At 24.1% G+C, this 26,626-nt stretch overlaps 2 protein-coding genes across 4 annotated transcripts; one reads left to right on the top strand and one right to left on the bottom strand.

Annotated features, from left to right (window-relative positions):
* Nucleotides 1-8,836: 8,836 nt before the first annotated feature.
* Nucleotides 8,837-15,530, bottom strand: LOC113556479 (probable ATP-dependent RNA helicase DHX35). The gene is made up of 12 exons (XM_026961445.1): nucleotides 15,507-15,530; nucleotides 15,356-15,401; nucleotides 14,286-14,503; nucleotides 13,834-14,013; nucleotides 13,629-13,769; nucleotides 13,388-13,550; nucleotides 13,167-13,326; nucleotides 12,237-12,385; nucleotides 10,671-10,812; nucleotides 9,990-10,585; nucleotides 9,771-9,924; nucleotides 8,837-9,038 (listed from the first exon to the last, which is right to left on the bottom strand). The coding sequence occupies exons 2-12, from the start codon at nucleotides 15,381-15,383 to the stop codon at nucleotides 8,921-8,923; spliced, it is 2,049 nt and encodes a 682-aa protein (XP_026817246.1). The 5' UTR covers nucleotides 15,384-15,401; nucleotides 15,507-15,530; the 3' UTR covers nucleotides 8,837-8,920.
* A 665-nt stretch (nucleotides 15,531-16,195) lies between these two features.
* LOC113557490 lies at nucleotides 16,196-18,823 on the top strand. 3 transcript variants are annotated; one of them, XM_026963039.1, is made up of 2 exons: nucleotides 16,196-16,382; nucleotides 16,938-18,823. In XM_026963039.1, exons 1-2 carry the CDS (start codon nucleotides 16,352-16,354, stop codon nucleotides 18,605-18,607), a joined length of 1,701 nt encoding a protein of 566 aa, XP_026818840.1. In that variant the 5' UTR covers nucleotides 16,196-16,351; the 3' UTR covers nucleotides 18,608-18,823. The 3 variants fall into 3 exon arrangements, with proteins under 3 accessions (XP_026818840.1, XP_026818841.1, XP_026818842.1); XM_026963040.1 differs by lacking the exon at nucleotides 16,196-16,382 and adding an exon at nucleotides 16,664-16,864; XM_026963041.1 differs by lacking the exon at nucleotides 16,196-16,382 and adding an exon at nucleotides 16,669-16,770.
* The last annotated feature ends 7,803 nt before the right edge of the window (nucleotides 18,824-26,626 follow it).

Below are 26,626 nucleotides of genomic sequence, written 5' to 3' on the forward strand. Positions count from 1 at the left end.
TAAAAAATGACATTATAAATAACAATTCACAACAAGATTATAATAATTTCAATTCAGATCAAAAATCACAATTCAAGTTATTATTAATAAAAAAGTAAAATAAATGAACCACCTTGTATTAAATAAACAAGTTCATGTAATCAAAATACGACAATACAAATAATTTATAAATTATTTAAAATACCTTTTAAATATGTAGATATATATTTATCACCTACCTACAACCTACCTACTAAAATTCATGATTTTAAAAATAAACTTTCACTCAAATAGCATAAAATATTTTACATTACTTACTTAACTTTGATACCTATACAGCCAAGTTTTTAAAATTTTGAAAAAGCAAATAATAAAAATTGAAGGAACAAATTCATGAATTATAAATGTACCTATTGCATTATTTTGAAAATATATTTAATATTTATTTTAAAAAGAAAGACGGTTTTAATCCATCTAATTTTTTTTTATTATTATTATTGTACTTTAACTGTGGTTGATATCTATTAGCTCAAAATTTTAAATCATCCTTTTAATGTTTTACCAAAAATCAATGTGTTTAGTTCTGGAAATATTTTTGTATTTTTGTTTAACATCAATAGCATATTCCAAGTTCTGCATTTTTTATACAATATATTTTAAACTTTTTTATGGTCCATACAAATTCGTACTCTGCGAACAAGTGGAACAACTAAACAGAATAAACAGATACCTAATTAAAAACGTTGTGCGTGTGCACGATATATTACTTAATAACACTATACCTACCTATATTGTAATAATATATATAATAGTATATGTAGTATGAAACCTATGTTATGGGTACTTAGGTTATGGCTAAGTATACAGATCTATGGTATTTAAAATTATTAAGTTATTGTTATATATAATTAAGTATAATTTATGTTTATGTACATATACTCATAATATAGCATTGTATCTGTTATAATATAGGTACCTCAGAAAAGTACATCAGTACGTACAATTTTTGCACGTATACCAACAACATGCACATATAGGCGGCGATTCGCCTACTCCTTAATCCTTATTTGGAAGTGGTTATACCGTGATAGCCGCCAGTCACACACGCACACAACGGCATTGCATAATAATATTATTCTTTTATTATATTACAGAGGACGACAGTGAAAATATTACGAAAATCGGTTCTACTCGCAGGCGCGACGACCTCGGATATTACGCGTTGGTAGGTGTAGTATTATATATTTAGGTATAGGTACATATACAAATAGTATATACGATATAAATACACCTACCTCTAGGCTCTAATTCAATAATACTGCAGTAGTGGGTACATACAGTACAGTGGTGCCCAAAAAGTATTTAATGCTGATTGCTAATATATAGCCCACACAAGGAGTGAACAAATAGATATAGCCTTAAAGGTATGGTCAAATCTATTACACAGATATACCTACCTATATGACTATATAGTATAATGTAAAACTACTCACAGTACCTACCTATAGGTATTTCTCTTATTACAGTGTGACGCTATGACATAAATAATATTAAGGTATACAGTATATACAGTTTTTTTTATATATATATATCTATAATATTTTCAATATAATATATAGTATCAAAATATCGGGATACGTTCTGCAGAATCTATTAATTTATTAGTTTTAACAAAATTAATTTTTAATTTTTTAATATATATAGGTACAGTAAATGTTTAAACTTTTGGTAGAATGTCATGATATATTAATATTGAACAATCAATTACAATTTTTTTTTAATAATTATTCTTAGATTAAGGGGCAACAGTTAGGCAATTTATAATTTAGTCGTCGTCGCTTGAGACGATACATAAACTAATGAATTCTAGTATGAGTGAGGACAGTAAGATTCAATGCAGATACTGCGATAAATGCATTCGTATGAACATTATTGTACGTGCACATGTTAATAACTAAAATACTCGATAATAATATATAAAATACACATTACTGCAAAATTTAAGGCAACTTATAAGTTATTATTTATTATTTTGACAAAATTCAAGTAAATTGACGTTGTCTGATTTTAATTCTAAAAAACGATTTGAGTTCAGCCGAAAAATGAATAATTACCATTTTTAATATTAAAGCATGATTTAATAAAATCCATTCAATTACAGTTAAAAATTAAATCAAATTAAATTTTTTTAAATGTTCGGTATGATCTATATCTAAATATTTTTCTGCTTAATTAAAATTGTTTTCAGAATTATTGCGGACAATGTAAACTACTCTTTATTCAGACAATACTCAAGGTTTTTTAATGTAAAATTGACTGTAGTATGTATAATATATTTATTAAAAATAGATTTTTGATTTTGAGGCTTTAGTAATGTATATAGCTTTATGTTCCTATAAATATTTATCATTATTTTTCAAAATTAATTATTATTATGATTTATGATCAAAATATTATCAATTTATGCTTGTACACAATGTACACTATAGCTAGGTATCAATACCAGAAGTCTAAAAAACTAAAAGAGATTTTAACGCTGGTATCTATGTATGTATATGTAGGTACAAATATAATAATAGATTAAATAGCATTAATATATTTAATCTATGACAGTATAGGTACAGTTACAGTAAAATAATATTCAAATAATTAAATATACATAAGATGTATTGATGAATACGTTAAATGTAGTCGAGTTCCAATTTTAACATAATATCATCATAAGAATACCGAAAATGTATTTTCAGAAATACAATTTACAGTTGCAAGTGCACTTGTATTACGTTACGAGTGGTTAAGTTAATTATAAAAGATTTCACCATGTATAATAGCTATAGGTATTACTGTATTAGGTACTTTATTTAATTTAAATTATGGACTTTGCTCTATTGTATAGTAGGTTAAAGGCGTTGCGTGTCTACCTAACAATAGTTTTAAAAAAAACATTACCAATACCTAATTTACTTTTTTCTTAAATTTAATTAAATGCCTTAAATATGAAATATACTAATAATAATTATTATTTTTTCGTGTTACCTAATTGAGAAAATTATTTTTTTACGTAGGTTGTAGGTATTATAACAATAATTATTAGTTATTACATTCACAACAACAGTCGCAGCGTATACACTAAAAATATAATATATTACACATTTTTCAGTTTCTATTATTATAGTATAAAATATTTATTATTATAATAGGGATCGGATTTATATGCACAAAAATCCTCAAAATATGCTTCTAAAAATGCTGTAATATGTTATGAAATATGTATTTATTTTTAAATATGTACTTAAATATGCACTTAAAATGTTGTTTAAAATTATATAAAAATATCTAAAATGTATTAATGTGTAAATGTATTATGTAAAATTATGTAAAAATATTTATTAATTAATACGGTATTAAAAAAAGTATAAAAAAGCTTTTAAAGTATTTTGTCGTCTTTGTCGCCATTTAACATTTTGTATCTTCAATCTATAAAGTATTAGCTCACATTAAGAGGACGCATTATACCCGCATGTGTTGTCTCTGTCTTACTAATGTGGATCATAGCAAATTTTCGTTCAGTAGAACAAATTTTGTAATGTTAGCTTTAATATTAGAGTAAATTTATCTATTATCAAATTTAAAGATAAGAATATTATCTAGGGTAACTCATAGACTTTTATTGATATCTTAATTTTTAAGCGAGTTATGAGCATTTTAAAGTTTTAATATTTTACATAACCATAACTCACTTGAAAATTAAACTATCAATAAAATCCTATGAGATGCCCTAGATAATATTCTTAACATTAAATTTGATAATAAGTAAATTTACTCTAATATTAAAGCTAACATCACAAAATGTGTTCTGCTGAACAAAAATTTGCTATGATCTAAATTATTAAGACAAAGACAACATATGCAGGTATAACCATAAACGTCCTCTTAATAAAAGCAGAAAACAAAAATTGAATTCATATTTTAATATATTGCATTGGATGATCAGAATAAGTTCCTTAATGTGTTCAAACGAATATTATATGGCTGTGAACGTGACAATACGACGAAAAACGAATATATGTGTTATAAATAATAATGTGCACTATAAAACTATAAATATGCATTCAATATGCATTTAATAGGTAAAAACGTTGAAATATGCAAAATATGCAAAACAAAATAAAGAGTTATTTTAATAAGAATGATCTAAATCGGGAACAATGTTCATCATGTTTCAAAAAGCTTATTCCAATACATATATGCATTTGCATATAAATCCGGTCCCTAATTATTAATATTGGCTATTGTTATGTTGGTTTGCAAAGTTGTCTATGAGAAAAAATGCTATAACTATAATTGTTACTTTATGTGGTGTTTAGTCGCAATCTCGTGCTAACCCGATGCGTAGCCAATCGAGAATTTTCGATTATTTGATAATCTAATCAGTTTCTGAATGTAAGTCACTATAGCTGTACCTAGTGTAGATAGCGTATCTAATGAATGTGTTAAATTTCAATTTGAATAATTTGATGATGCATTTTGGAATACGAAAAACTATCTGAGTGGAGCCTATAATTCTAAGAATATTTTTATTATTACAGTATACCTAATAATACTACTACTAAATACTAAGTTATAAATATACCTAATTCAATATCGACCCATCTAAGTATCAACTACATCCAATTTCCTACTACAAATCGGTATCTTAAGTTTTAAGATATAAAAATGTACCACGATTTATATATTAATTTATAAATTCGTTCACTTATAATTAATACATTTAAATATATATATATATAGGTACAGAGCCCCGGACTTTCGAGCGGCCCGACGTTCGTGTCTGGCTAATAATAATTACTTCAAAATATATTAGAAAAATGTTTTAAATACTTAAATTTTTTTTAAGATTCAAATATTATTTTAGGATATTTTTAATCAACTATAAAATCATACGCGTAATCTATGAGCTATGAATTTAGGATTACATCTTAAATACTATGGTATCACACTAATATTAATAACTTGAAAACAATCGATCGCCTATGAAATTTTTCTTTCTCTTTCCTAAACTAGTAACTATGAACTACTACAAGTAGTAGTCTGTGATCAATTATTTTAAGGATATTTTATATATCACTATATTTTTTTTAAATATATACAGTGATTTACTCAGTGACGATCATTTAATGAAAGTATTTTAACTGCTGCAAAAGGCGAGAATAAACAATTTTAAAATAAATATATAGATTATAGGTACACAGGTATGGATTTAAATATATAAGGCACGCATTGTGAAACAAAAAGTCAAAAGATTGTTTGATCCGTTTAAAACTGAATACAAAATGTAAATATGAATAATAGTTATACATTTAAATAGGTATTGTAATTATTAATACTATGTATTATTGGTGTAATGACTAATGAGTGATTATTGCAGTGTATTAATTCATAACAAATGCTTCTGCGTCATTTTGCATTTTTATCAAACATTTTCTATAAGGGAGTAAATGAGCAGAATATTATTAGAAAAATTCATTAGAGAACTGTTAATGTTACATATTAATAAATAATACTATCATCTAATATATTTAATCGACAGTACTTTATCAAGTTCGAGTTGAGATGGATACGCCAGCATTAACTCAAGTTTAACATAAATAAGTTAACTATTATTCAATAACAATTGGCATCAGTAGTTAGGAGTGGCATCAGAATTCCAACGAGATCCTCTGGAGAAGTTCTCGTTGGCGCAACACGATTAATCAGTAAAGATCATATAGTTGCTTCATCATATGAAATGTAATGGTTAAGTTGTAACCACTACTGATGCAAAGGTAGAACGCGTCGCCAGCCTATTTATGCTATAATGTTCTAGTCACCAACACCAGTCTTGCGTTTATGATCATTGCCACTTTGACGTCCTAAGGTGGTCGGCAGACAGTGGTCGGTGATATAGACCGATCGAAAAGTCGTAAAAAGACGTATCGTCACACGGTGTAATCAGTTGCTAAGACAAAAGTTCGCGAACCGAAGACAACGGATCGCTTTCGATGGGTCATCGATACACCGTCGTTCGGCCAACGCCATCTATCGGCGCCGATGATCGTCATTCGAAACTGCTCAGTGCGCCGAGTTGACGCGACGTCGCGACGTGCTATGGTACTCGCATTCGTGCGTAGGTAGATATAATAATACTGTTAATTATATTATTTAATATAATATTTGAGATATAATACGGATGTCGACGGTCGATTACCTATTCGCTTTTTAAACAAAAAACGAATCGATTCCATAATCATGTAGTACTCCGTGCTAGTAACCAAAGTTGGTTTATTTACGTGATATTATTTTTCATAATAATTTAGTTGTGTAACATTAATGGAAGAATATCTTTCTAGTCATTAGTCATAAGTTAGTTTTTATCGCGGTATATTATGTATACATAATAATTTAGTATATTAGTATAATATACCGTGGTTTTTATTCATATATAATATCGTCGTATTATTATCATATATTTATTTTGTATGAGCGACAAACGTGCAGTTCTACACACAGATATAATAATAATATTTACGTATTTTACTTTACGGATTTCATAATAACTATAGTATGAACAAAATGTATTATCTGAAATATAAGTAATATTAATACTTATACAATAACTCATGAAAAAACGCTTGCCAAGTCAGAGATGGGCATGTAAACTTACTGTACTTTCTTAATTTTCAATTTTTAGAAATATGCAATATGTATGTATAATGTATTTTATTTTCATTTTCATTTAGTGAGAGATAGATCTCCGAAACCGGATAGCGGATTTTGTTGTTTGGGGTCTTGTTAGATTCACATTGGCTAGGAGGAGTGCAGTGAACAATTTCAGGACTTTATCTTTTATAGTTAATTTACTACAGAGCGTCAAAAAAAAATTAAAACACATTTAATTGGGCGTTATTTTATGTTTTTTAGCTTTCTAGCTTTATTAACGATTGAAAATAAGGTTCTAAAAATCATCACTGCACTTTTCCTAGCTAATATAAATCTAACAAGACTCCAAATAACAAAATTTATTCTCCAGTTTCGGTAATCTACCATGCTAAATGAAAATTTAGCAAAAAATAACTATTTTTTTAACTGTGAAAAATTAAATAATTTTTTTTCAAAACTTTTAATCTCACATTTTGTATCTACTTGATAATCCCTTTTTAATGAGCTATCAACCAACTTTTTAGCTATATTAGTTTTGGAGAAAAGTTAAAACATAGACATTTTGGGACTGTTCACGCCGACTTTTTTGTGGATTCAAATCGTTATACCATTTGGGTGTGATATCGGATCTCTCTCATTAATATTTTATGTTAAAGCTAGCTTAATTATCCACCTACTCATTACAACTGAGTTATATTTTTTATCATTTTCCTATTTAACTCAAATATTTGAAGTTTTAAAATTCAGACTTTTTTCATTTCAATTACCATACTTACTTGATTAAGAATCAAGAAAATAAAATTAGTTAATATAGAAATATAAATTTAAGTGATAATGTGTATTAAGTAGTTATAACAATTATACTATTTTATTTTTACCTAACAGATGTTTTATAACTTTTTTTTCCGAAATTTTATTGTTTAACATACATTTTTAGTGAGTACTATCATTGATTATAAATACTATATACTATATAGTATTTATAATCAATAGTACTATGTATAAAATATTACAACTGTTTTCAATTTTTAAGGGATACCTATAAATTTATTAATATTTTATTTTGTAATTATACCTACTCTTATAGTCTATACATATAACTAATGTTTAAGGTAAATTCATTTCAAAAAATTAATTGTTAAATTCATTTTAGTAGCATAAAAAAAAAAAAAAATAATAATAATATTTTAAATCGTGTAAAAAAAACTAAATAGAGAAAAAAAATGAAATATATAGTATACAATTTTTTGAGTTTAGTGATTTATTGAAATTTGCTTTGGCGCGCTCTACTGATGAATTACTGAAACAGAACCTTCAAGATTTTAATTTTTTTTGTTGGAAATTGTTTTCCATTGCCCTCTAAAGGGTTAAAGAGGGGCCCGAGTTTAGTTCTGCACCAGGGCCACATATGTGATGTGGGGCGGCCTGTATAATTATTTAAATATAACAAGTTTTTCAGCAGCATATCTATACAAAACGTTTTGTATTTTCTCATATCGCTCTATACGTTGTTATCATATTATTTTGAAATGGAATTAATATTATTTTTATTTTTATTTTTTAATAATAGACATAATAATAATGATGTAGTGGACTAGTAGTATTATAATATTATGCATCTATGTCCCATGAATCAGTGCACCTGTCTAACTAAAACCTTAAAATTTGATTAATCAATGTTCATAATATATATATATATTTTTTTTAATGCTCTAAAGCGTGTAGTTCGTACTTTACATTTTACTGTACTGCGTTACCTACCTACTGCAAAAAGTTCAAGTAACGAAGTAACTTATAACTCATTTAGTTGTATGGTTGACTGTCGTATTCTTTACTTAGAGCATACAGGTATATGTATTCATGCAAATAGTAAATATCTATAGATGATTAATTCACAACTGGAGTATTTGCTAACTGATTTAGCATTGGTTAATACCATGAAATAAAAAAATCTTTTTAGTTCATGGTAATACGTACAATAGTAATTACATGTGACAAACTAAAGTAAAACAAATTAATTAAATTAAATTAAGATTATTAAAAATGTATGATGATAAAAAAATTAATAATAAATAAATAATTTTTTATTTCATATAATTTATTATATTAATAATTAAATAATGAAAGAACATTAGATATATTTACAATAATGGTATAATAAAAGAAAATGGATTAAAAATTTAAATGACACAAAATAATCTATTAACAAGTGAAAATGTAAACATTATGAAATAATACTTTTTTATAATGTTGGCGTAGAAAAATAATGAGGAGCTACTTCTAATAACAGCGACGGTGTTATTTCAACCAAATTTTTTATGTATGTTTTTGTAGTTTCCAGAAGTTCATCATACAGGACCCTAAAAAAACACAAAAATAATAATTATTAACATAACTGAAGATAAACTTTAAACAAAATATGAATGTCATACAACAAAGTTTTAATAAAATACACAATTTTAACACTTAAATATGGTTGAAAATAAAATTTTTTTAAACAATTTAGGTTTCATAAAAAATTTTATTTTTATTTATTTAAATATAATATGAAATAATTTTAAGTTATCACAACTACTAGCTAAAAATCATTTGATAGAAAATTAAAACAAAAATAATAGCTCATGCACAATAGTTAAACATTAATTGGTACAATGTGTATGAAAATCCGTATTAAAAATGGCAATGTTCTAGTTTAGGGAATTTTGTGAGTACTTATTAGTTATTTATGATGTAATAATACTTGATTAGTAAATTAACAAAATAATTGTACTCAAGAGTATATAATATTTTCCAATGATTATAATAAATATAATTTAAACTTATTTAAATACTATTGAAATGGAATGCTTTTTAAAAATCGGTGTAATTCAATAATTTAAATAAAGGAAATATATGACATAGAATAATGGTATCACAAAGAAATTTTCAATTTTTTATGTCAAATTTAAGAAATAAATAAAAGTTGTATCTATACAATCTAACCAACATTTATTATTTCTACTAAAAATATTAATCAATTTTTGGTGATGTATAACTCTTTAAACATTAATTAAAATTTTTTTTTCAAAACTTCAATATGATTTATACGTTACCATTGTGGTTGATTCACATAATTCAGAACAGATTTTGGATGAAAATAAAGATCTTCGTCAAGGCCAACCGATCTATATACTCCCGTATAATGTAAATAAGCAGCATTTTTGAAAAGTCCCGATGCAATGCTCTTTACAATAGTTCTTGTATTGCCTGTATATTAAAAAAAAAATTTTTTTATTTTTTATAGAAATTTGATTTTAAAAATGTTTATTCACCTTTACAAGATTTAAGTGGAATTTTTGATGACCTCATTAAATCTATTAAATGTGAACGGATTTTACGTGCTTTGCATAATTCATTATAATTTATAAAAAATCGATGACACCATTGTTGACTGAATAGATTTTTTTCAAATCCGTTGTAAACATTTAATAAAGTAAGTAGATCTCCTTCAGCGACTTCAAAATTTCTATGTTGTATTTTAGCTTTTTGTATTGTAGCTCCATACTTTGGACGTACAAATGCATCTTGAAGTTGAAGCATAGCCAATATAGACACAATTTCTGAAGAACAACCCATTTCACCAGACTTCAATAATATTCTTGAATGTTTAGCTGGTAATGGTAATTCAGCCATAATAGTACCAAATGAATTTGTAAGATTTCCTTGTTCGTCAATAGCTTCTAAAGCTTTTAACATCTCCATAGCATATAGGAGATTTTTAGCCGGAGGTGGACTAAGGAAAGGAAATCTTAAAACATTATTAATATATATGGCTTTAAGTTGCAAAGTTACATCAGTTAAATCAGATCTCATCATTTCCGGAGGAGTAGCATTTATCAAATTTTGATATGATTCTTTTGTGTATAATCTGAAAATTAATTAAATAATTGAGTGAAAATAACTAATTAAGTGACAAAGCATTTACTGTCTAAGTATTAAAAATTACCATGTACCTATAAACTTTACCAGGTCGTTCTCTTCCTGCACGGCCAGCCCTTTGGACTGCTGATGCTTTGGATATAGGAACAGCAATTAATGAATCAGCACCAAACTTAGAATTAAACCATTTTAGTTTAACAAATCCGCAGTCAATAACTATAAAATAAGATATTGGTAAAATTAGTGACATTAACAATAATAATTATACACATTTTCATTTTATTTACCACTGCTGGTATAATAAATATAACATAATATTTATAGTGAAAATATTTTATTAATTAAGATTAAAATGTGATAATATGCAACTTTATATAAATTGTACTAAGTAACATGGATTATTTATAAATATTAGTTTGACAATAAATTATACTATAGGAATCTCTGGATTTTCAAATAATATTTTTAGAATATTACATAAGACATTCTATATATTATTATTTATCAATTAAAAAATAAAAAATAAAGTTACATAATTTTGGACAAGTAATAATGAATCTGGCAAAAATACCATGTTTAATAATACATTATTAAATTTGATAATCTAAGTTAAGTGCTTAAAAATTAAGAGTTAATAACATTTATGTATGTATAAATATATATTTTTAAATTTGAGAAGATTCATTGATAATAATTTGTTTCTATTATATTTATTTAGTAATAAAATGTAATTTTTACTTATTTCTGAAGTTTAAGAAATTTTTTGTTTTGTTAAATCTCTTGATTTCTATAATCAATCAGTTTTATGTTCTTTATTAGCTAAATATATTTGAATTTTAACCTAACAAAAATATTAATTTATGATAAATTGTTTTATACAATATTTTCTTATTACAATACATTAATACAAAATTCTACAATTATGCTATTTTTTTTTATTTTAGACATACACACTACTTAACACAAAATTTATTCACACAAAATTATTGTTTTATGTTTAAGAGTAATCTTAGAATACATATTATTACAATAATTTTATAGAATAATATTATTGAAGTTTTGACATATCAATTTAAAACAATTAAAATAAATAAATAATAATAATAACATTTACATTTTTTTTTTTTTTTTTTTTTAGTTTAATAAAATAATAATATAATGTAAAAACTACATGTCAAACCCTCAATTTTATTATGCACACAAGTCTGAGAAAAAAAATATTATGTTGAGGTCCTCTTAATAGTAACATTTTTGATAAATATTGATTATTCCCAGTAAATTATAAAACGTTACATGAAATTTTCAAAAAAAAATATTTACCATGTTATGATTTAATATAAAGAAAAATAACAATATACCAATGTAATATATTCATATAACTTATAAAAATAAATACATTCAAATTATTCTTTAATTTTCTTTAAAATAATTTTTTAATTAATAAATATTTATCGAAAATGTATACATCAACAATTTTAATTTCTTTCTATTTCATTTCTATTTGTTAAATTTAATTACCTTACAGGAAGATTTTTTAAAACTGGTTTATCAAGGTCAAATGTATACTATTATATTATATAGTTATTTGATTATTTATTATTATTGTATTCTTTTTGATTTATTTAAAAAGTTGAAATTACCATGAACAATTCCAGAAATCGTAACTGACGTCTCTGCAATATTAGTTGAAAAAACTACTTTTCTGTATCCTCTAGGTGCTGGACGAAAGGCTTTGAGTTGTTCGTCATTAGTTAATGTACCATGCATAGGTACAGGAAGAAGTTTTATTCTGTAAAAAATGAAACATTAAACATCAAAAAATAATATAATAATTAGAATATAATATAGTAGTACAGAAAAAAAAATTTAATTAGTTTAACTTGGTTACTAAAATAATTTTAAATATAAAATTAACTGAGTATTAATTAATAATTTATATATTTTTTAGTAATATCTTCAATCATATTTCTTATTAGAATTTTAATATATTTGTTCTATGTTTCTAACCTTTTAAAGTAATCTAACAAACATTTTTATTTAAAATTAATACAACATGTTATATTATAACTATAGCCTATTATATTAAACTTTACAATACCGAGTTGCATAAACAATTATTAGACACTGAATGAATCAAGTAAGCTAATGGTCTTTAAATATGATTTAATGGACCGTGATTGATCCATTACATTTCATTTAACCATTAAATGAATTTACTCATGCAATGTATAGTATATAACAGCAAAAATTTGATACAACTAAACATGCTTATTGATTTATATATCATATAGTTAATAAATATATACTTATTTTTAAAATAAATTATTGTAAATATATTATATAATTAAAATGAATAGTTATCGCCTAATAATAATAATAATAATAATAAAAGTATGGCACTTGTTTTTAATCACCCATATTACATTAATTAGTTGCCCACAGAAAAACATTCAATTAAATTAAAGTATTGCACAGATTCATTTAATTATTTGAACAGTAAATTTAAAATATTAATAAATTTATACATTTTTAGGGTAAATATAGTAATGAAAGTAAAAATTAATTGGTACTTTTCATTAGCATTTTTAATGTTGTAATCATCCAAAGTATTAACTGCTTGCATTATTTCTTCTTTTCCTGTTAAAAACACCAGAATGTCACCTGATACACCACTTTGTTGAATTTTCAATACTGTATTAATTGATTCCTCTACATAATTTGGTGTAGGATCTAAGAAAAATATATTATTTATTGAATACCGAATTAAGTTATATACATTAAAAAATTTCACCTTTTAAATAATAGATTTTTGTAGGATAGGATCTTCCTTCAATACCCAAAACAGTAGCAGTATCATTACAAGGGTCATTGCTTTGGTTTAAATTAAAATATGATTTAAGTTGTGAGGAATCCAAAGTAGCAGATAATATTATCAGTCTTAAAGTTGGTCGTTTCTAAAAATAATTTTTTAAAAAAATGCATTAAAAATAATACATAAATACAATTTAAAAAAATAAAAATAAAATACAAACTTTCAAAACTTTTTTAATTAGTCCCATTAAAATATCAGTCATCAAACTTCTTTCATGTATTTCATCTAATATTATTACAGAATAATTTACTAATAAAGGATTGCTCATCATTTCATTCAAAAGAATACCTTCAGTGATATACTATTTATAAAATAACTTGTGTTAGAACATATAAACAAAATTTAAATAATTTTTAATTACTAACTTTAATTTTTGTACTTGGTTGACAACAGTTATCAAATCTAACTGAATAACCTACTAGTTGACCTAGGTTTGTTTTTTGTTCTTGAGCTACTCGAGTAGCTAATGTTATGGCACTTATTTTTCTGGGCTCAGTAATAACAATTGATTTGTCATTTTGGCATAAACCACTATCTAAAAGCATCTGTAAATTTATATTGACAAACTATAGTGAAAACTTTTTACCATTGTAATTAACAATAAATAAATAATATAGTTCATAAATAAATTCATGAAAAAGAATTACTCACAGAAAGAATAGAGTAACTAGAGCTCTTAGTATACATTTGGAAAAGATATGTATTTAAAAAAGTCAATATTTGGTGTAAATTTGTAATTATTTAAAAAAATATTATTAATTATTAATGAACAAGAAAAATAACATTTAATTATTAAAATAAATAAAATTAAACATACTTGAGACACTTGAGTACTTTTTCCACTACCAGTAGATCCAACTAATATTAATGTCTGAAACTTTTCACAAAGATATAAAACTTCGTTACGATATTTGGTTATAGGTAATTTATTTCTTTGGCTTTGTAAATCCAATGACATATATGGATTATAAACAAATGAAGAGGATATAGCAGACTCAAAATTGGAATCCTCTTCTCCATATCCTGGTTTTTCATCTAAAATAAACATTTGTAATATAAAAATAAATAGTATTCATTAATTTGGACAACAGTCAAAGAATATTAAAGATATTTTGATCAAATTTTATGATAATACTTTTTAAACTTTTCTTTCAAAGTACTATATGAAAAAACTACTTAAATTATGATATAAGTAATCATTACTGCTACTATGTCATAACTTATAGCATTGAAATTCATCCAATGATTAGATTTTTATGTTTAAAAATTCTGAAATTTAGAAGGCGATAAAGAAATTATTTTCTAGAAAATTGAAAATTGTGGTTTTTCAAACAAACGCAATGCCTTATTCAGCTAACTTAAGTCACAAAAAACCTCTTCTTAAATATTTTCAAGAAAAAATTTTAGGAGCATTTTTATTATAGCAATGATTGGACTCCATATGACTGCGTGTTTAGCCACATAAAAACTGAACTTTCGAAGGAGCGATAACTCAGACGATTAAGTCATAGCTACCATTAGAAACTTAGGTCATAAACTCTAGTGGAGTTTTTTTGAACAAGAAATTTCTAAATTCAAACAGAGGAACACAAAGTATAAGTTTCTTTAATCAAAAAGAAAATAATGCAAACTTTCAAGTTTAAATAAAATTTATTATTGGATTTCTTTTTGAGCTATGACACAATGCAATTTATTTTGTGATTATCCTTCATACAATGTATTAAAAAACATTGATATAATATTCTGTGATGTTTTGAATAAAAATGTATAAGAAAAAAAATAATTACAGACTAAATGTTATTGAAATTTGAATAAAATTCATTAACATTTATTTATTCAGAGAACAAATTGGAATTTATGTAGCTAAATAATAAATAAAAAACTTACCACAATTTTTAAATCGAAAACTGCTCATTTTGTTTATTGCCCTAGGCTAGTAACAACATGGAAGCGATAAACTGTTATAGATTTTAACTTGCAATTATTTTAGTTTAGACAATAAAATATTTATTGGAATGGAATAATTAATAAAACATACCTCATCAATTGAAAACAATGCAATAGTTATTAGTTAAATATTTACTAGTTAATAGCTATAGTTATTATTTTCGAAATATTCTGATTTAGTTATCACGAATTTGTTATCAACTACTACTGTTGCATGTATACAACAATTTAGGCGCTAAGTAAACTATTTCCTCGGTCATTTAGTCCCTCATTAGTCAGCTATCTATAGTACAAAGGTACTACTTACAATAACACCACAGTGATTATAGTAGCATAGTCCATAATAATTAATAATATTATAATGTATAATTATTATACAATTGTCAATTATAGTAATCATACACAATAGTCCAAGTATATTTTGTCTTCAGAATTTTCTATTTTATTAACTTGAATTAAATTTAAATAGGTAGGTGTCTAACTTATACCGTTTAATACCGCATTAATTAAGCAGGTGCCAGGTATTCGGAGTACGCCAGTTGTCAATACCTAATTTAGAGTTGGTTAAATATTTTTTTTATTTCTATAAAAAGATTCATATTAATAACGCTAACACTGGTCATTAAGACCTGGTTTAAAAATAAAATTGGTGATTGGTTAAATATTTAATTCTGATGTAATTTTAAATATTTTATTTTAAAATTTAAATAACTATGACTGATTAATTACTATTATTTATTTATTTTTATTATTAGGTACTTACTGATTGGGTAACTGATTTTTTACTGAAATAACTTCTTTTTTTATGTGGATTTTTAAAATTGTTTATTCTTCAGATTAATAAATGGAAAAAGTTGCTTAAATGATCCAAAGTTAGCATAATACGACGTTTAAATTCGTTTTCAATATCAAACTCACATGGTCGGGTCGATCTGAATGATAATTGAACAATTATCCTACCTTCATGGTAAGTATATTGACATATTGGCATATTGCACATAATATATATTATTTAGTAATTTCATTCGTTTTCTATAGTATGTATTAAACTTCTCACAAACGAAACGTCACGAATCGATATGCGCCGTGCGTACTGCGTGTGTACATGTATTTTGTACCGAAGTGTCATTTGTACAACATTGTACTCAATACTTCGATATGTTTAGTCATTGACTGTTATCAGTTAAGCTTCACCGCGTTTTTTAATATGAAATAATAAACAGTAATAGTATTGATGTTGATGGATGAACCTTTTTGAATATTTTTTTTCCCCGCCAATTGTATACTAGTATAAGTAGAGCCCTATAAAAATCTCGACAGTGCCTTAGTATAAGGTCTATATAGTTAATGTTTAAGTAAGTTTATCGTTTTCAAAAGAAATCAAGAAAGTTCTATAAATATCGTTTAAGATTATATTACGTACGTAACAAAGTGGATACATCCACCTTGGTATGTAATATAATAATTTATTGATATTTCTATTACATTAATTTACATTTATTAATTTGTTATCTGACTATAGCTGACAAGATGCCCCGTAACCGTGTGAAAGCTACAAATAGAGGTACTACATCAGAGAGCACAATGCAAAAAGCAGCATTACTATGTTTGGATGAGCATATGTCTGAACGATCTGTAGCTAAGCAATTTAATATTTGTCATGTGAGTTTAAACAGGTACATAAAAAAATATAAACTCCACAGGGAAACAGGTGGTTGTTTACCAGCAATAGGTTACCGATCGCATAATAAAATATTTAATGACTTTCAAGAAAAACAATTTGCAGAATACGTACAAATTTCTGCTGATATGTATTTTGGTTTAAATTTGAAAAATATTCGAAAACTTGCTTATGAATTTGCAGTCAAACTTGATTTAACAGTAACAAAAAGTTGGAAACATAATAATGAAGCAGGTCCTGATTGGATTACAGACTTTTTAAAAAGAAATCCATCAGTATCCATTTGTCTCCCAAAAACAAACAATATATCAAGGGCAATACATTTCAACCCGGCAAATGTGAAACATTTTATGGATAAATATGAATCAATTTTATTAAAGTACAAATTGCAAGCACATGATATTTACAATTTAGATGAAATAAGGGTTACATTTGTCCAAAATACTAAAAAAATAGTTGCATCACAAGGTAATAAACATGTTAAAGTGCATAGTAAAGATAACACAATTACCATGTGTTTAGCTATAAATGCTACAGGTAATTTTATTCCTCCCATGTATATATTTTCTAAAGCTGCTAATAATTTTAACTTTATACAAGGAGTTGAATTTTTGAAGGTTTTGAAACAATTTGCCATGTATGTCAAACCTTCAGTTGATAAAAAAGTTCTTATTTTACTAGACAGCCATGAATCTCATTTATATTTACCAGTGATTGATTTTTGCAAGGAATCTGGAATTTTACTATTATCATTTCCACCTCACTATTCTCATAAATTCCAGCCATTGAACAGGTCTATATATAAACCATTTAATCAATTTTTGAATCAATATATGTCAGACTGGCTAGAAAATAACCCTGGAAAAAAATTAGAATCACACATTGTGCCTTCAGTGTCAACTAGTGCATTCATTAATGCTGCTATACCTAGAAATATTATTGACGGATTTTTTATGTCAGGAATTTGGCCTTTAAACCGAGAAGCATTTGCTAAGGATATAGTTACACCAGCAGTTACAGAAGATATCAACAATATGGTAATAGATAATGTTGATGAAGAATCAATAAATTATGTAACTAAAGAGACAAGAAATAGAATCATTAAAGAACCAATAAATTATGTAACTAAAGAGACAAAGTATTATATTAGCGAAGAACCAATAAATTATGTAACTAAAGAGACAAAAAATAGAATCATTGAAGAACCAATAAATTATATAACTACAGAATCAAAAAATAACAACATTGAAGAACCAATAAATTATGTAACTAATGAGACAAAAAATAGTATCATTGAAGAACCAATAAATTATGTAATTAATGAGATAAAAAATAATATTATTAAAGAACCAAAGAATCATATTTTTATTACTCCTCATATTTTAAGACCAAAAAAAAATTCAACTCATCCATCTACTCCCATTAATGACCTACAACCATCAACTTCAATTATATCACCAGAATATATCAAACCATATCTAAAACCAGTATTACAAGATAAAAAAAAATAAAGAGAAGACTACAATATTTACTTATACACCAGAAAAATTAGAAATCGAAAATGTAACAAAAAATAATGCTAAAAGAAGTATAGTTTTTAAAACTAAGAAGAGTAAAAAACTTAAAAGTTAAGAAACCAGATAAAATAAAAAACAAGAATAAGTGATATATATTCAATTGCTATATAAATACTAGAAACAAGTCTTTTAAAACCAAACAAATGACAATTTTAAGACTGAATATTACTATTTTGTAAATACTAAATTTGATTATTTATCAAATTGATTAGGTATATTGTGTTCAAATTTTAATATTATATAATAATATACCTACTTGAAGAAGTAGTCTTGCCTCAATGAATCTATTAAATATTGAATGTACTAGAAATTTTAGTACATAGTATTATTTAAATAATTTCAATTGAAAAGGACATTTATAAATAAAACTGTGCATAAATGTGAATTCTTTAATTTTAAAATAATACATTTTAATTTTTTATTCTTTATTGATCCTTTGCAAGTTACTTAAAATGTTATTGATTATAAGCCTAAATTATATGAATACATTTGAACATATAAATGTGTAATGTCAAAATCAACTATTTAAATTGTAATTTTATTTTTACCATGCATTGATATGATTGTTATGATTCATTATCATTTATCAACATGAAATTTTATACGATAAACTATTTACTTATAATCAAATTAAATAATAAATATTTTTATACTTATTATAACAAAAACAAATTCTTTGCATATGATATTCATTTATCTTATCCTATAATCCTATGAACTTACTGAATAACTTTAATTTAATTATAAATATAAATAAAATTCAAAATAGGTTGATTCAAACTAAATAAATTTTTGAAATTAAATACTACTGGAACAAGCTTGGTTTCCCCTGACCTTTCTAACTACCTATACATTTACAATATACGTCTGCAGATGGGTAAATAATGCATATTTAACTATATAAAATAATATATTAAAGTGTAATTTAAATTTAAATATATTTTTACTCAACTTATTTATTTGGTTGCAAATTTAAATATTAAATATATATATATTATACAGCTAGAACACAATAGCACATTCTATACATGAAGTAGAGAAATACTTCAACAGAAAATAAATACCTTTATATAACTCATAAGCAGACAAACTTCATTGATCAATATCATGGTGTATTAAAAATTATTTTTAAGTAAGTAATAATAATTTTCTAATTCCCAGTGTTTTTTTTTATAATTGGGAAAACAAACAAAAAATTAAGGAAAATAGGAATTTTTACGCTAAACTTGATTTTATAAACTATGATGAAGTATTAAGAAAATTTAAGAAAATTTAAAGATTTTAAAGTCATAATATAATTGTAGTAAAATTTGTCAAAATCTCAAAAATGTACACATTATTTTGCACTTATAAAATATTTCTATTTTTACATTAGATTTGAAAATTTGATAAAAGATTATTTATGTTTTTAACCTATATTAAAAAAATTAAAATTAATTTTTTGCAATAAATTCTTCTCCCCAAACAATTTTTGTTATTTGTTGCGATTCAAAAACAATTAGTGAAAACAATGAAACTAATAACCATAGAAACTTGAAATAATTATATAATTGAATAAATATTATAGTTATTTTAAATTAGAATTTTGATAAAATTACATTTTTAAATGATGAATATTCATATAATATATATGATTAATAAATCAAAAACATTATTCGTGCAGGCTTAAACCTATGTATATTTTATTATTATGGATTTTACTATACACAATGTTATTTTTGATTTATTTTAAATCATATTATTTGTTTATAATATGAACCTCTTTTTGCTGTTTTGCTGTATTTACAGAAAGTTTGTATTAAATTTAAAGTTATTGAAGTTGAAATAATATGGTATCTATAATTGGCTATAACTATATACCATTTTAATAATTAAATACTAATAGTATAACAAATGCAATATTTTTGGAAAAAAATATATTAAACTATAGTAATACTAAAATTAAAACAAATAACAATAGCCATATCAAAAAAACATAGCATGAAATATACTCATGTGTGATATAGGCTGACAGACGGTCTATGCTCGGAATCATTTTTCGTATGATATATCATTGAATTTAAATTTGACATATCCATAAAAGTTACCTGTTTGACACCTTATGTACAGCAGAATAGTATCTACTTGATCCCTTTTTTTAAAATATAAGTATTATTATTAATTTATTAATCATATTCATAATTTATATAGCATATTTTAGACAAATTCCCTTCTTAAAAAATTGTTAAAAAATTAATTAATTAATTCCAATTTAAATATTTAACAAGTTAAACTTGTTTTATAAAGAAATGTCAACTATAGCCAAATTTGAATTATTTAGCCTAACTAATAAAATTAAAATAATTATGACAATTTATTTTGTTATTTTTTATTGGTATAATCATTAGAAATGGTATTTAGTTTTCAAATTTTATGATAATAAAATATAAAAATTATTGAAAAAATGATACCTATAAAATAAAGAATTGAATAAATTTAATGTATGCAAAATCTTAAATTGTTCTCGAGTTAGAGCTGTTAGACACCAATTATAGTTCACTTATAAGTTAAAATATTATAGTTTTTTCTTCCATTAATTACATTTTTTTCTAGTACTTTTATTCATGTTAAGTGTTCGATCATAATAATCTGCCTTGTAACTTCATTTTAGACAGATCACTAAAACTGATTGCATCTATATTGATTTCTTTAAACCTATTAAAATTGATTTTTTTTTTTTGCAACAATAAAATAATTGATCCAATAGAATATAGGATATAACTGATAAAATTTATATTAGTTTTAAGAAATAGAGTTGTGATTTTCTATATTTATGGAACATAGTAATTAAGACCTATTAATTATTTAAAAAAATCTTTCCATAGATGTAATAAAAACTGTAAAAACAAATTTGTATGTGTGTGAAATCTGATTAAGATTAAAACTTCATTTTTTCATTGTTTAACTTGAATTTATCAAAACTTTTTAAAACACACAGATTCTGATTTATGCAAGTGCAGATTGGCACTTGGCCCCCAATTTCTGGGGTGCCCCCGGACTCTGTAGAAAATTATTTTTTTTAAATTAATTCCACAAAAATGTATTTTCTAAAATGTAATACTAACTGTCAATGTTCAAACTTTAGTATATTCTTATCATTAAATTATCAGTTAAATTTTGGTTATTTTTGTCATTCGATACCCCAGTGCTAATAAGTTACCATCACAAAATATTAAAATAATAATAATAGAAAATTGTTTGAACATCAGAAATATTTGATACCTAATAACTAATTTAAACTCTTTTATGATAAAATGTTATAAGGATAGAAATTATAGAAATTGGTCATTTTTTATTTAATTTTAATTATATAAAATAAATTGTTAAATTAATAAGTTATTTTCCATTTTTATAATTTTATGGAAGACTGAAAATTAACCATTTTAATTTAAATTTATGTAATAAAATCCTTAAGTATTTTTAATATTTTTATATAGTATAATTTTGTTATGTTATTTAATTAGTATTGCCTTTTCATTGTCCTTAATTTACTAGACCAAGTAACTAAGTTGAGTAATAAAATTGTATTTATAGTACATGAAATAATATATAAATATTTTATGAGTTTTGAGATAGGTATTTTGGTATTTACCACTTTTAACATATAAATATTTTTTTTATTATTAACATTTCCCCCCCCCCCTTTCTATGTAGAATTTTTCTAGAACATTTTTTTAACTTGAGGGCAAAAAAAATTGTTCACTTGGCCCTAATTTTATTAAATCAGGCCCTAAAAACACAATGATATCAAATATATTTTAACTAACTTACAGGTAGTTATTGATAAATAAAACAATTTGTGGTTTTATTTTTATTATATTATTAAAAGTAATCTAAAATGTAAATTGATTTAAATAGCTAATGTTGAAAATTATCTAAACAATTATTTTATAACTATACATTTAAAATTAAACATTTTAATGAGTTGCAAAACGCGACTATATTTTAGTATCTTTTATTAGAAAAATCTTATGTAATTTTTATACATCACTTGATGTGAACTATAAAATGGATGTGGTACAAAACATTGAGAATGAAAATATCAATGGATTAAAATGCCACAGTCATAATATCGATAAGTTCAAAATATATAGCGTCATTGAAGTACAATTGACTCATTATAATTTCTATAAATTAAATTGTTGATATTTATAATTTTTTTTTATTAAAAAACAAAGAAAAATAAGTGTTGTTAAAAAAAATATATACGAATTTAGAATTTTGTGTTCTGATAGGATAGTAAATACATGGTTTTAATGATATCATTTCAGAGCGTGTAATAATAATTTATAAATAAGTAGTAAATAACTTATAACTTTAAATGATCTTTAATAAATAATTATACTAATGATTTTCATTGTATCATGGTGTTTCAAACGAAAAAACAACTAAAAATAATCGAACATTTTTAAAACACAAAAAGAGAAAATATTTTGAAAATTAAAGAATAATAATATAAACGTTAATTGGTGAAAATTTCAAGTTTCTACAGTTATTCGTTTTTAAATTATAACAAAATAAAGATAGGTATGTTGGTATGTAAACATTTCGTCAAAAACTGGTTTACCGTAGTTTTCCGTTTTTTCTAATTTTTTTTGTTGCATTATTAAGGAAAGATATTATTTTGAACATTTTTTTTTCTTTTGACCCTTTAAAAGTCTAAAGTACCAAACTGAATCTAATTTGCTATCTAAACAATCCACAAAGTTAAAAATTAAAGCATTTGTACTCTTATTAGTCGTATTGTCTCAAAAGACAATGAAAACTTTAAGAAAAACCCATTGTAAAATCATTACATTTATTGTATCGCTTAAAATCTAAAATGATAATTTTAATAAGTAACAGTGGAATGTTTCAAATTTCTACAGTCAATACTTAACGAAAAATAACAAAAAACTAAATTGTTATTTTACTCCAAAGTATCTAAATTAAAAATATTATTTGTGGTATTCGCTAAATTTTTTTTTAAATTCCACATAAAATAAAATTATACATAAATTATAGTAAAATTATAAATTAACATAAAATATAAAACATTTAAAACTTATGTTAGCTAAATAGCTAATTATTATTCAATAGAATAATAGAAATTTAGAAATCTTACACATTTTTATTGTTGTCTGATTATTTGAAATCGAAATTAAAAATCTTAAAATAATATGGCCTAGTCGCTTTCAAGTAGATTCATTAAGTATTAACCATATCAAATCAGTTGTTAGAAGTTGTATCGAATTATTAGGTCTATCACCTATCAGTAGGACGCTAGGATTGACAAAAAGTAACATAATGATAATATTATAGTACAATTAATAAGTATTCATTATTTTGTACGGAATTAACGTTCACTCGTTCACGTGCGTGACGAACGTAGTTGCTTGAGCATGTTGTTGCGTTCTGCTATTTTTTTTACACAGTCACACACACAACACACCGATGATCACTTTGCACAGATTTATACGACTCACATACACGTAGGTACTTAGGCAATTTTATTAAATTCTTTAAAGCTGAGTGCTGACGATATCCTGCAGTCTGCACTCTGCAATCACATTAATTATAAATGTTTAACTATATAACAGCCGATAGATTCACATCTATCATCGAATAGTTTCATGCAACATTTTAGTATTACATAAATATTGAAACCTTTTAAATTATAGCAATAAAAGAAGCAAAAATCAAAATTGTTTTTATTAATATATAATTTTATGAAATCTAGTTGAGATGAGGGGGGGGTCAAAAGTGAATAATTCCTTGTATTTTTCAAAATTATCGGAAAAAAAAACAAAAATAATAAGAAAAGTGTAAATTTTATTGCAACCAGTTTTTGACGAAATCTATTTGTTTTTTTTTAGTGTAGGTACCTAACTTGAAAACAAATTACTCTGAAAACTTGTAAATTTGATATTATTATTTTATATAAATAATAAAATTTTAAATATATTTTAACCCTTTTTAAACCAGACGTTTGAAATTTTTGATGGATTTTAATAATTTTTTTTCTATGGATAATTTTTGCTCAATTTATATCCTTGACAAATTAATGCAAGATTTCTCTTAAGTTGTTTATAAAATGTATCTTATATTTATATTCTTAATTCTTATAACAACATTTTTTTTTATCATTATTTGACATTTATTGTCATTTTTGTTAAAACATTTGAAATCAACTTTTACGGACACGAATATTTTCAGAATGATAAAAATACATGTGATCTATTTATTCACCAAAATTGACTTTTCTGTTTTCCGCCATCGCAAATTTTAGTGTTTAGATTTGGATAACTCCTTATATCATGAAAACATAATAGGTATAGTTTTTGAAAATTTTAACGATTTTTAAAATAGCTTTAAATTAAACAAAAACAATATAATACCTAGTTAATTGATTATTAATTAAATATATTTTAAAATAGCACATTCAAGTCAAAAAGTCATAATTATTGTAAATCATACAAAATTGGTCAAAAATTAAAATTGTTGATTTTAAAATTTTTAAAATTGTATTTTATTATAAACAATTAGGTAGCCTAGGTACTAAGTAGGTAGTTTAATATTTTTTATAGTATCTACGCTATATATTTGACAAACTTATATCGATAAGTATATTTCTTCCCTTTTATATTGTTCAATTAAGTACAGTTAGTTTTTTTTTTAATAATTTACTTAATACTAAATAAGCTCATTTCCAATAGATTTTAAAAATGATCGCAGATTTTAAAAATATTTCCAAACTTAAGAAAGAGTTATTGATATTTATTGATCCTATATCGCATTCTCTACTCTGCAAGAAATGTTTATAGTCCAAAAGGTCTACAGTTTTGACTAGATTAAAGTTAACGTGATCTTTTTCGCTTCTAATTTTAATCTTAAAAAAATATTTTTATTCAATATAATATTAATATAAATCGGTTATTAGGTTTTATTAAAAAAATGTTTTTTTTTCATTGTATAAATAGAAGAAGTATCTATAGGAATATATTTTTTATAGTACATTTTCCCCCTAAATTAAACTCATATTATACTGTTTAGTGTATACCAATATATCTACGAAATAACTAATTATACTAATTACATATAAGGAATCTGGAATTGTTTAGTAATAAAAATGAAGTTTATCGTTTTATATTAATAAGTATATGTATATGCGTACAAGACTCCATTATTCCAATAATATGAATTATAATAATTATAATTTATATTTTTTATAAAATGTAATATTTATTATTTATATATAATTAACAAATACACTATACCTGACTGGAAAAGAGCTTAAGTAGAGAAGCCCCTTAAATTACATTTCTTTGCAATAAAAATATATTTAAAATGTAAAATCTACGTGTCTTTAATATTTTATATAGTTTTTTTCTTAGGAACAATATCTACTTATTTTTTCTAACTTAAAGATTAAGGTTTATTGTTTTGGATAGATGTTCTAACACCTACCTAGTAATAGGTACATGGGGAGCCAGTGAAACGTCGATGTTTAAAACATCGACAAATACTAAATGTCGACAGGTCAATTTATCGACGAATTAAATAAAATAAAATATAGGATATGAATTATATAAATATTAACATTCAGTTTATCTTTTCCTTTTTGTGACGATATTAGTTCACAAATTTTCATTTTTCTATAAAAAAAAAAAATATATTAGAACAGTAAAATATATAGTACAAATATAATTATAGTATATATTTTGATTGTTGACGTTTCGTACCAGACTCAAGTACAGGTTAAAATATTTATTTATTATTTTTTTTTAATTCGTACTACCTCTGCATTTTTTCTCAGTTAATTCCTAGTCACACACGATATAACTGTATAGAATTTTAAACATTCATAATTGCAGGAATGCACTGTCGCGGAGGTTTTACAGCAATACCAATAATAACGCTGGTCTGGTCGAGATA

Source organism: Rhopalosiphum maidis, chromosome 3 (genome assembly GCF_003676215.2).
Source record: "Rhopalosiphum maidis isolate BTI-1 chromosome 3, ASM367621v3, whole genome shotgun sequence".
Taxonomy (NCBI): Eukaryota; Metazoa; Arthropoda; class Insecta; order Hemiptera; family Aphididae; genus Rhopalosiphum; species Rhopalosiphum maidis.